Source organism: Atta colombica, unplaced genomic scaffold (genome assembly GCF_001594045.1).
Source record: "Atta colombica isolate Treedump-2 unplaced genomic scaffold, Acol1.0 scaffold141, whole genome shotgun sequence".
Taxonomy (NCBI): Eukaryota; Metazoa; Arthropoda; class Insecta; order Hymenoptera; family Formicidae; genus Atta; species Atta colombica.
In genome coordinates, this window is record NW_017259230.1 from 2,242,162 (window position 1) to 2,253,869 (window position 11,708).

An 11,708-nucleotide genomic window follows, 5' to 3' on the forward strand; every position below is an offset into this window, starting at 1 on the left:
AGGGGAGGAGAATGGGGGAGAGGAGAGGGAGAGTCCGAATGCGGCCGATGGGTTCGTCGGTAATGCCCGCCTTCGCGACACGTCGAGGGGAAACCGGAGTGGGCTGTACCAAGCGTTGATTGGACGCGCGTAAGGAGTGGGGTTCGGGACATCGGTGGCGCCTTATGGGCTCGACCAATCGGCCGTTCTCGCCGGGAGTTTTTTATCCCGTTATTTACGCCGAGGACGGGAGAAGACGGTTCCCCATATACCCCCGCCAAACCCGCGGATCGTGGCATCTCGCTCGCACCAGAGCGGTGAGCATTCTCCATCCTGTTCGCGCGTGCTCTCCCTGTGCGCCCGTCCGCGCAGGAGAGGACACTCTCGTTTCGGGATCCGTTGAGGCAACACGCGTTTCTCTCGCCACAGGACAGGATAGGAAAAAAAAGGTGTCGAGGATTGAGTGCTCGGTGCGCGTGTGTTCTGCACTTGACGCTCTCGTGTTTTCCGAAAATTAGTGAAACGGCGTGCTTGCTTTCGCTCGTTTTCGAACGTCAGTGTTCGAACCGCCCGCAGCGATACACAGCGCCTTACTACGAACCGCCGTGCGCAGTGGTGTGTATGCGTTTGTATGTGTGTATGTGTGTATATGTGTGAGTGTGTGTGTATGTGTATGTGGTGCGCGCGCGCGTGCACGTCGAATACAGTGGACTGTATACATGTGTATGTGACAGAACGTCGCAGGAGAATGCGGTGTTGCCGGATGTCGTAAGCGCGAATACGCGTACGTAGTGTACGGTGCGGCGCGAGGCCGCCGGAAAGAGGAACAGAGACGCGCGAAGTTTCGACTGAAAGGAAGAGAGAGCGTGCGGCGGCGTCGTCGTCGTCGTCGTCGTCGTCGTCGTCGTCATCGTCATCGTCGTCGTCAATCGATCGATTTCAACTCGTTCGTCGGAGGTAGAGAATCGCGAACTGTTGGCGTTGCTGCCGTACAAACGGCGGCGTCGTCACGTCGCGTACCAACTCTCACGATCATCGTCATTGCGGTGGTACGCCACAGTGACATTTGCGGTGCTATCGATGAAACAGACTTGGCAACATCGCACCGACTGCCCCTCGCACACAAACGCGCGCGCATACACGTACCTAGAAGGGAACTTGGGGTGGCTGGTTGGCTGGCTCGCTGGCTGGCAGGCAAGCAGGCAGGCAGGCAGGCAGGCAGGCAGGCAGGCAGGCAGGCTAGCAAACAGGGCAGGCAAGCTAGAGGCTTTCTTGTTCCGAGGACGGTGCTCTTGGTCGCGCCGTCTCTCTTTTCTACCTCCATTGCGCTTCCTCACCCCCGACCCTTTGCCTCTTCTCGTCCTCGATCAACTCAATCGTGCTCTCGTTCTCTCCCTCCCTCTCTCTTCGGGCTTCTCTCTTTCTCTCTCTCTCTCTCTCTCGCACTCATGCCGCACGTACCGTTGAGAGCCTCTCCCTTCCCCTGCCGTACTCTTTCTCTGCCTCTCTATCCCCTCTCCTCTCCTTACCTCGAACGGATCGGGCGAGTCCACTAGGCTTGCGAGGGGAGTTCGGCAGACCTCGTCTCTAGTCGGCCTCGATCCGTAGAGTGCGTCAGACGCCGTGAGTCGACCGCTCCGGTACACGGATATTCGCGAACCGTAGCATACGTGGGTACGTCGTGGGGCCCGCGAATGTCATTGCGCGTTACCTGCGCATAACCGTGGCCCGCGGCAACTCGTATTGCGGCCAGTTTACACGTTCAGCCTGGGACGCACTCGACCAGCGTATATCCGTACGACGGCCATGTTTGGTGTTTACGACGTGAGGGGGAGTCGCTGACGTCACGTACGAGCGAGCGATCCGATCTTACCCGAACGGCACAGCGACTACGGACGACGGGTGGCAGCAGCGACAGGCAAACGACGACAACGACGACGACGAGGAGGAAAAACGTGCGTCGCTCCACGCCGGTAGCTTACCGTTGCGGCTGCGCGCTTGCGTTCGCTCAACCAGCAAAACTCACCGTTGAATAACAAGATCGACGGAAAAATAATCCGCGTATCCTGCGAGTGTACATACACTTATTCGTGCGTGTGTGCGTACAGACGAAGTTGAAAATCGCACATCGGGAGTCACTGCTTTTGCCTCCTTTTTTTCCGATGGGAGGCGCGAATTCGTCGATCTCGCTCGCCGTGATCGCCGCTCCTACTGGCTTTTCGAAAAACATCGCGCGCCCCGTCTCATGTCTTGTTTTCTCCATCACATCGCTGAAATAGCACTCCGTCTGTAAAACGACTTGGCGACCGATCGCTTCGCGGGAAAAGGAGCAGGAACCGAGCAACGTCACGCCGCCCGTACAGATACGGATGACGACAACGACGGCGACGCGTCGCGACTGACAACGCATGTCCGACAATGCGCGACTCGGAGTCGCGAATGAACTGATACTCTGATCTTTGCGAAGACGACTCCGTTTGTAGACACGATCGCGCCACGTGGTAATCGCGCACGTGTCGCTAGACTGCTGCACGTAGCGCATGCCGGTGTTCGCGCTTCGAAGGTGCGATTGATCGGAGTGGACGATCGTCGTCTCGCACGACGCGACGCGACGTGACGCACGTGCATACAGTGATCGCTCTCAATTGACACGCACCCGCGCGAGCGTGCGTTCTCTGTGTGTGTGTGTGTGTGTGTGTATGTGTGTGGTTGTGTGTGTGTGTGTGTATATATATATATACACATACGCACGTGTCTGTGATCGATCCGCCTGCCGCCGCGCCGATTTACATATGGTGTTTCGCAGGATACCGCACGTGATACGCAACCACAAACCGACCGAGGATTATCCAGAACGTCAGGATTAAAGACCGCTCCGTCATCGTGTCGAGTCATGGAGTTGGGTGACAGGGTTTACGCCGCGGAGCGGATCACGAAAAAGAGGGAAAAGCGGGTTAGTATCGTGCGCGGCCGCCTCCAGATGGCGCTACCAGGCGGAATCCGTCCGCGCGCCGTTACCGCCCCCTCTATCTCTCCCTTCTCCTACCTCGCGCCTCTTGTCTCTTGTTTTTTCTTCGTTCTCTCTTTCGCTGACAGCCGGCTTCGCGCGGCTGCCGCTTCTTCCACGACACTAAACGCTTTTATGACTCGCGATATCAGACATTACGTGCCGACAGATACAGGTCTCCTGTTACCTAGTTACACAATGTCATTCACGTTTTGTACTTTTATCATATTGCCGAGAGCACGCTTGAAGATTGATTGTCACTGATCGATCCACCGGTTTTGCCATCGTGAAATTATCGATTCGCTCCCGTTAACGAAACTGCGACTCCACGCTCCGTTACGTTACGACACGTTGACAGGAGGAATAATAACGGCTTGTCTCTATCTCGTTCTCCGTTATTTTAAACGTGAAAGCTGCGAGAAAGAGAGAGGAAGCAAAAAGTAAATATCAATTTAATACGAGAAGCACCAATTACGGTCATTACGGTTACATATTAGACATTAATACATATATATTTTAAATAAATTTATCTCAAAAACATGCGTTCCGATTACTTTCAGACTTTCAACATAATTAATTTGAAATACTCTCCAAACAAACCAACCCTCCAAATTTAATTTGATATTGATTTGATGCTCCTAACAACTCCGATAATCATTTTTCTTATTTTCATCATATGTTTAATAATTAAAAGCATAATTGGATATACATGTAGGCTCTAATACTCATCTCCATCAATGGCTGCGTTCAGTATAATAATATAATTGATCTTGTCTTTAGTTCCTTACTGGATCTAAATCAATTATATTAAAGAATCTTATAACAGTTACTTTTTCTCCTGAACGTAGATTGAACTTTAACCTCGATTCAACTTAAGGTTTATTATAGAGATTAAATCGAAATTAAAATTAATCTATATTGGTGAAAATGAACACAAATCGATTACGTTTAATAAATAATCGCTCGCATCCATTAAAGGCAATAGAAACAATCATGTAATCATGAACGATGTAGGAAGGAACTTTCATTTGTTTCACGCTTCATTGAAACAATATGATAATCTTAGTGAATATATGAATACGTTTGATTGCATTTTTCTTATTATCCTCTTAAAAGCAAATTGAGAAAGCTACTAGTAAAAGAAGATATCCCAACCACGCATTCTGACACCGACTATACAATTTCTGGATAACGGGAGTCTCCGGAGGCGGACAACGGTGGGTTCGCTGACGGATAGGAGAAAGGCTCCGTATGGCGATCAGCTGGTAGCAGCCGATGATGTATTTCTATGAAATGAAATGTGCGCCACAGAACGTAATGCCGCGAACGCAAAAATTATCTATAAAATTCTTTGCAAAATTTGCCTAAATTAGTTTTTTTTTCACGCCGTCTGGAAATCGCGAAGAAGGTAAACTGCTGGACATAAAGAATTAAGAACACACGAAATAATATAAACAATATAATATAAACAATGTGAAATTGTCTTATATCCGTGTCACATTACCCATTAGAGATTAAGAATTGCGAATTGAAGATTAGAATTCAGCCAATCAGAATAAATTAAAGTTATCTGAGTGATCGAATTCTAATCTTTATAATTTTCAATCCTCAATCTCCAATGCGTAGTGTGACGCGGGCATAGGGCCAGAATTAGACTACGCATTGAAGATTGAGAGTGAAGATTGAAATTTGATTAATCAAATTTCAATAATGATAGGAACTAAAATTCCTTTGTCCTTATTGGTCAAATTTCTTCTTCAATCTCAATCTTCAATCCGAATCTACAATATGATGTTTTAAACCTTAACATAAGAAATTGACTACGATCGAATGCGAAGAGAATAATCGATTGTGATTCGTCCATTCCTTATGGCTTAAGCCTTAAAAATCTATTGTATATCCGGGATAATCTGATTCTGATAATCTGACTCTTATGCCCATGTCACACTACGCATTAGAGATCGAGGATGGCGAATTAAAAATTGGAATTCAGCCAAATCAGAATAAAACAGATTAAAATTAAAATTATCTGATTAGTCGAATTCTAATTTTTAATTTGCAATCCTCAATCTTCCAATGCGTAATAGTGTGACACGGGCATTACTTCTTTATGGTTTTGTGGATTTGAGTAATCATTAGTGCTAGTCTTTCGCGTGACCATTCAAGCATTTGAATTACTGCACAATCAAAGTCGGCAAGCTATGTTTGCAGAATTTTATTTATTATTTTCATCAATTTCTCTAAATAAAGATTTTTTTAAATTTTTTTATTGCAGTACTGGACTGCACTAGAAATTTCATTTTTGCTTTCTCCAAATTTTAATTATATACCTATTTTAATGCAGTGGATATTCGTAGTTCAGTTATAAAAAAAAATTTTTTTATTTATTAAAATGAAATCAAATGAAAACGAGAAAACGCTGAATATTCATTTGTTTTGAATCGCAGAAAGTTAATTTAGCATCGAAACTGATAAACTACTTGGAGAAAAGATCCTACGATTTTTTATTCGGGTCGCATCCGCGAGATTTCCTTTCTTCCGATGCAATTTAAATCGCCCTGCGTCGTCTGTTCGTATCGAGGATCGCCGTTTCACCGTTCGGTTTTGAAAACTAAACAAATCGAACTCGTGAAATGACATGTAAAGCGTCATAAAGCGCATTTTCTCCCGCGAATTGATGACACGATTGTTATGTTATCGACACGTAACAATATCGGGTAACGGTGTCCTGCGAAGGGACGACAACCTGCTCCGTGTTATCATGTCGATCATGTCATCCGCCAGCTTCATTCGTAGGGTTTCATTCGTGCCGCGTTTCGCTACGTATCGCGCGTGTCATTGTTTTCCAACTGTCACGCCTGTGCATCGCGATGAGGCAGCGGCGTGCCGTTTCTGTTATTGGCCCATCGCCAATGGGTGAACTGCCCATCGAACATCGATGTAGCCGGTCGTGCTATCGACCGTGCTTTACGCCACGAGATGGTTTCGGAAAATTCACGCGTTTTCCAACCACTCAAGCGAGATCTCTCTCTCTCTCGCTCGCTTGCTCGCTCGCTTTTTTTCATATTTTTATTGGTTCTAGAAACGCGAGGATAGGATAGGGGAGATCAGAGGCTCGTTATCTCTGTGAAGTTGGCATCTCATGTTTCAAAAAATGAAATTTTCGTCACACAGTTCTGAATGTATCCCAAAGAGTTCTGGAGTTTCTACTCAAAATGAAAAATAGTTCTGGCAAATTAACATAAAAAATCGAAGTGTAAAAATTTAGAATGCCAACTTCACAAAACGCAAGACAAAAAAATCGTGATATCTTCTAAATTATCGGTCCTAGCTCCTAGCGCTTTGATGCTAATGACTTTTGATAGAACTCGTAGACTGCTATCCAGAACTGTCGACAGAATTGCCGGAACCAACGGTTTAAGAGATGAGCAATATTTCATATGTCAGATTGAAAAATTTCTAACATCTGAAAGAGGTGAAAATTTTGTAAAAGTTCTGGCAGTTCTGTCGACAATTCTAGGTAGCATCCCAAGAGTTTTAACGAAAGATAGGACCAACAATTTAAGAGATATGGCGATTTTTTGAAAGTCAGATTATTTAACACCTGCAGAGGGTTAAAAAATTTTTGAACGTTCCAGCAGTTCTGTCGACAGTTCTGAATAGCATCCCAAGAGTTCTATCAAAAGTTATTAGCAAAGCTAAGACCACGGAGTAAAAAGAAGGAGATCAAACTCAAGCGGCCGGCCACAAAAAAGTTGAGCTCGATTTCTGGTTTCGGAAAAGCGCTATACAGAAGAACAAATTCGAGCGCTCCTGTTGGAGAAAACTGTCTACTTAGAGGATTTGATAAATATTTTTCCTCCCATTTTTCTGTGATTCTGTACGTTTGTGTATTTTCATGCGTAGAATATATTCTGAGAAGGAAAGTTGTCGCTCAAGTTCCGTTTTATTTTTTTTCAATTTCAAAGTTTTTTGATGTCGATAAGTTAAAAAACGATAATTTAATAATAATTTATGATACTATGCATGCATGTATGTATTTTTCAATAAATATTAATGCATTTACTATTTAATCAAATAAAATGAAATTTTATACAAATTGGAATTTCTGCTTTTAAAAAAAATTTGCATACATGTGTACTCTATACGCGTTATCATGTGGTATGTACTTCCAATTTTTTCCGCAACGGCACTAAAATCGCATCATCCTGATTTTCTGCGATTTTGCATGTGTTTTCCGAAGCCATGTTTCGAGCCCACGTTTCATCCTCGAGTTGGTCTTCTTCTTTTTATTCCGTGGCTAGGACTAAATCCTATTCTACAATGTGCTCTTTGTTTCCTGTTTCTTGCTTTTTAGCTCTTGCTTTTTTCTCTCTTTGCAACCGTTTTATCGACAATTGCATTTCTTACTACATGTTTCCTGTTTCTTCCAAAATTCGTTAACTTTTATCTCGGGCAATATAAAACAAAAAACCGAATAAGAAGCAAAAAGACAAGATAAAGTAAAAAATAGCAAAAAGCACGAAACAAAAAATAAAAAGCACATTGTAGAATAGGCTTAATAGTTTAAAAGACATCGTTTTCTGTGTTTCGGACGGAAACTTCTTAGAACCAGTTGTTCCATTTTCAGATAAACTTATGTGATAATTTATCTGTCATTTATTAGAATTTAGATAAACAAAAGAGTAAGAGAATAAGATAGTGAAGTTTATCGAAAGGTAGAACAACCCAGCTTTAAGATGCTTCTACATAATTCGCAATTCGCAAAAGATAGTTCGCAAATGCAGAATGAAACTTTGCATTTGTTTTCTTCATTGTGTATAATCGATCAAAGAAAGATTGCAGCATTTCTTTTTCGATGAGTTTCGGAATGCAGCCTATTCACCGAGCGATTGGTTCTTATTTGTGGATCCATGAATAAGAAGAACCAATCGCTCGATGAGCAAGCTTTCCGAAACCTATCGAAAAAAAAGGTGTTGCAACTTTTTTGTGACCGGCTATGGTTGATCTCTATTTGTGTTTATCTTGCGTGCGGTGATTCTGCGTCAGCATTTGTGAACTACGTTTTGTGATTTGCGAATTAAATAAAGGCATCCTTAAGAATGCATTCGGAACTGTGACGAAAATTTCATTTTTTGAAACATAAGGTGCTAACTTCACTGAGACGAGTTTGTTGGCACTAGAGACAAGTTGGTACTACGTTCCGTTTATATATTTATGGCAAAAGAAATAATAAAAAAATTAATGGCTCTTTTATAATATAGATACTTTTCCTAAAGTTTTGTTTAAATCAAACAAGTATTACAATTAAAAGAGGAAAAGATCTTTTTCGGGCGATTCAATATTTATATATAGAGTAATACTCTTTAGCTTGAGATAGTCGATCTAAGTGATGTTATTAGTTAAATTTATTGCACGTAAAAATATTAATCGTAAGATCATAAAAAACGATAAATTGATAATCTACGAGGCAAGCGGTAAGTCACATGACTGTCTTTCGATTGATAGTCATAAGGATAAGAGTTAATCGCAATCTTTCGACGGGTCGAAAACTTGCGTCTATTATCATGGCTTTGAGGTTATGACGTTTCACTTGTGTTGCTTCTGCGTAAAGGACACGATTATGCTTGGCCCCAACGCAGCCAATCAATTTATCGCTTTTTATGATCTTACGATTACGACTTTTACGTGCAATGGCGTTTAAAAGGAAAGTTTCTGTTACTATATGACATGTTGTTATTTTAAATAATGACAATTTGTTATAATAAAACGATTAAAATTAAATGTATGTGGAGATGGAATATACGTTAACTTATATTTAACGCAAGTTGGCGTAAGCTTAGTTTGATGTGTTGTTGTTGCCGCTTGTAAAAATTGTTATTAATGTAAAATTTTAGTATTGAAGCATGAAAATGTTCACATTTCTTTCTAATTTTCAAACGAGAAAATTTGAAGATGGATTTTTCTGATTCGTGGAATTCAGTGAAACGTGTCTTCTCATAATTAAAATATATATCATCTTAGAAAACAAAATTGAACTTAATCTAAAATTAATAAATAAAGACAAAATTAACATTAAGATTGAAATTTATCCTTTTTTTTTTATCCTTTTTTTATCCTTTTTTTATCCTTTTTCTAATAATCAACATTTGTAACACATAAATTTCCATGCAAATCGGAGCATATTCCAAGGTATGAGATTCCTGTCTGAATATTCACATATATGTATACATTTATTATAAATGATTATTTGAGAAACAATTCAAACAATTATTATCAATTATCAATTATTATTGTTACTCGTCAAACATTGATGTCAAACTATGTGAAATATCATCTCTAGTTAGTTGTTGCGAAATAGTACAATTTCTGTTGAAGTTTCTCGAATAACCGCAATAGTTACACGAATATTTAGACAGGAAACATTCTGCTGTCCTCGATATGCGAGCGAATTCATATGCTAAGCAATTATAACTACATTTACTCTATACTCTCTAAATTCTTTGGAATGGAATCTCATTTTAAAGAGTGATAATTGAGTCTCGAAAAAGAGTTGCTCAATTTTCAATCTTAAGAATAAGATTTTATTCTTCAAAGTAATTTATTCTAAATGTTTTAAAATACGTTTATTAAAAATTCAGTAATCTTTAAACTGAATTGATTCAATTTTTTCACTGTTTCTTTCTTAACGATCGGTTCTTATATAATAATTTCTTTTTTATATTTTTATCTCGTTAGATCCATCGATCTCAGAATATAAATAAATGTGCATTCTATTCGTTTATCTCAACTTGGTAAGGGTCGACAGGAGTGACAAGCTTATTTACACCTCATTTGTGGTGCAGCTATATATCTGTATTCTATCAGACTTTACCATATACTGTCTGGTAAAAGTAATATTTTGCCATGAAAACTCGTTTTAGCTTATATTTTACAAAGCTACGAAGCCTATTAAAGAATAAAATGCAATTTCATTCTTAAAAACATTTTAATAAATAAAATGGTATGCTCCTTATTTACGGCAGATACATGTTTTTATGCTGATATTTTATCTTCAAGAAGTAATATCATAAAATCTTCTTGATTTCTTTTTTTGAAGCTGCGAAGGCGCATACAGAGTCGATTTTGCAAATTAATTCTTGAAAATTTTTTAATAATAAAATTATGTACATGCATCTGCGCTATAGTGTACATTGAGATATCAGAACAAATTTTTATTTTGCCTTTCTTTCAAAAAAAATCATTCTGTACAAACCTTCAGGAGTTTTCTGATTACAAATATTTCAATTAACGCGATTCATCCAGAATTTGGGCCATTTCAGCATAAAGAAATTCATTTTTAACTAGAAATTTCCATAGTCTCTCCTGTCGACCCTTAACTCATTGATTAACGGCGAATCGAACTTCCACGCTCAATTTAATCTGTCTGACAATTGACAAAACATGTGAAGGATCTTATGAGACAATTCGTAACTCATCTCCCGTTATTAATTATCGTTTGGCCTATAATTACGTGCGCTGATAAGCGAATCGGTTCTTATCAATGGGTAGATCTTATCGGCGTATGATCTGTCCGACATGCGCACGGTGCGCAACACGTGCACGCAATGGCATAATTCTGACGTTGATGCGTAACTGGTAGAGCCTAATTATGGATAATTGTGAAAATGATTAATGCGTCAATTATGCATTAATAGCAAATGCATGAGGAAAACAATGTTATAGAGATCGATGTTGAATCGTCGCATCACGAAACAAAATGTTTACTATATCTTTGTAAAAAAAAAATGTAAATGTTATCCAAATTTCTTTTTTATTTCCATAATTGAAGATACAAAAGTTTTTTTCTTTTTCCATATCGCTATTTTATACTTATTAATATCTTACACATATACCTACGTTTCTCATTGCGTTTTTAGAAATATAATTTCATTGCTATTCTTTTGGATAGATAGATATCCACGTGGTAACGTTGCGATAATTGAGAATAATGAAATGACAACTCGCGTACGCTGCTTCACGTGTCGCTCACGTTGACGCTCGTATTTACCGTCAATGTAATTGTATTAAACGATTCAATAATTTCTCTTTATTCTCTTATATTTCGGTCTGAATAAAAATTCGCGAATTTTTACGAGTCTGCAGCTTAATTTCTCGTTCATTAAAACACGTATTGTTAAAAACTATGATTGACAACCCTGTAAAATTGATAATCCTTTTCTTCTTTTTAGGGCAAGATCGAGTACTTTGTCAAATGGAAAGGATGGAGCAAAAAGTGAGTACGAAATCGAAAGTCTGTAATTAAGTGAATGACGTTCGTAACTCTGAGATGTAATTTCTCTTGTATTTTAGATACAACACGTGGGAGCCGGAAGAAAATATTTTGGACATCAGATTAATCGAATTGTATGAGGAAAGCCAAAAAGGTGCAGATGTAGTACCCACCAGAAGGCCAAGGCGAAGGGATACTAGATACAGCGTAAGAATATATTTTTCGTAATAAATACTTTTCTATTTCAAATAAATGACTTTAATAATCGCGTTAAAATTGAGCAAAGTGCCATAATTAAATCAAACAATACAGTTTTATTTAAAATAAATAATATTTTCTTATACATCTGTAATCTGTAGTCCATCATTTGTAGTAGATCACTTTACTCGTTATAAATTAAATTGAGTATTAGTTTAATAAAAATTCCATTTTTAGATATATATATATATA

The 11,708-nt window shown here is 39.8% G+C and overlaps 1 protein-coding gene across 5 annotated transcripts in view; it reads left to right on the forward strand.

Moving 5' to 3' along the window:
- Positions 1-379: 379 nt before the first annotated feature.
- The window catches only part of LOC108684884 (probable serine/threonine-protein kinase samkC), a 13,754-nt gene continuing 2,425 nt past the window's right edge, over positions 380-11,708 (forward strand). Inside the window, exons 1-4 of one of the 5 annotated variants that reach the window (XM_018189408.1) lie at positions 380-594; positions 2,786-2,932; positions 11,218-11,261; positions 11,339-11,465. In XM_018189408.1, the coding sequence (XP_018044897.1) occupies positions 2,873-2,932; positions 11,218-11,261; positions 11,339-11,465 (231 nt within the window). In that variant the 5' untranslated portion in view covers positions 380-594; positions 2,786-2,872. Of the gene's footprint in view, positions 595-1,146; positions 1,953-2,005; positions 2,646-2,785; positions 2,933-11,217; positions 11,262-11,338; positions 11,466-11,708 lie in introns of those variants that run through there. The other 4 variants (XM_018189413.1, XM_018189409.1, XM_018189410.1 and 1 more) reach the window with 4 other exon arrangements.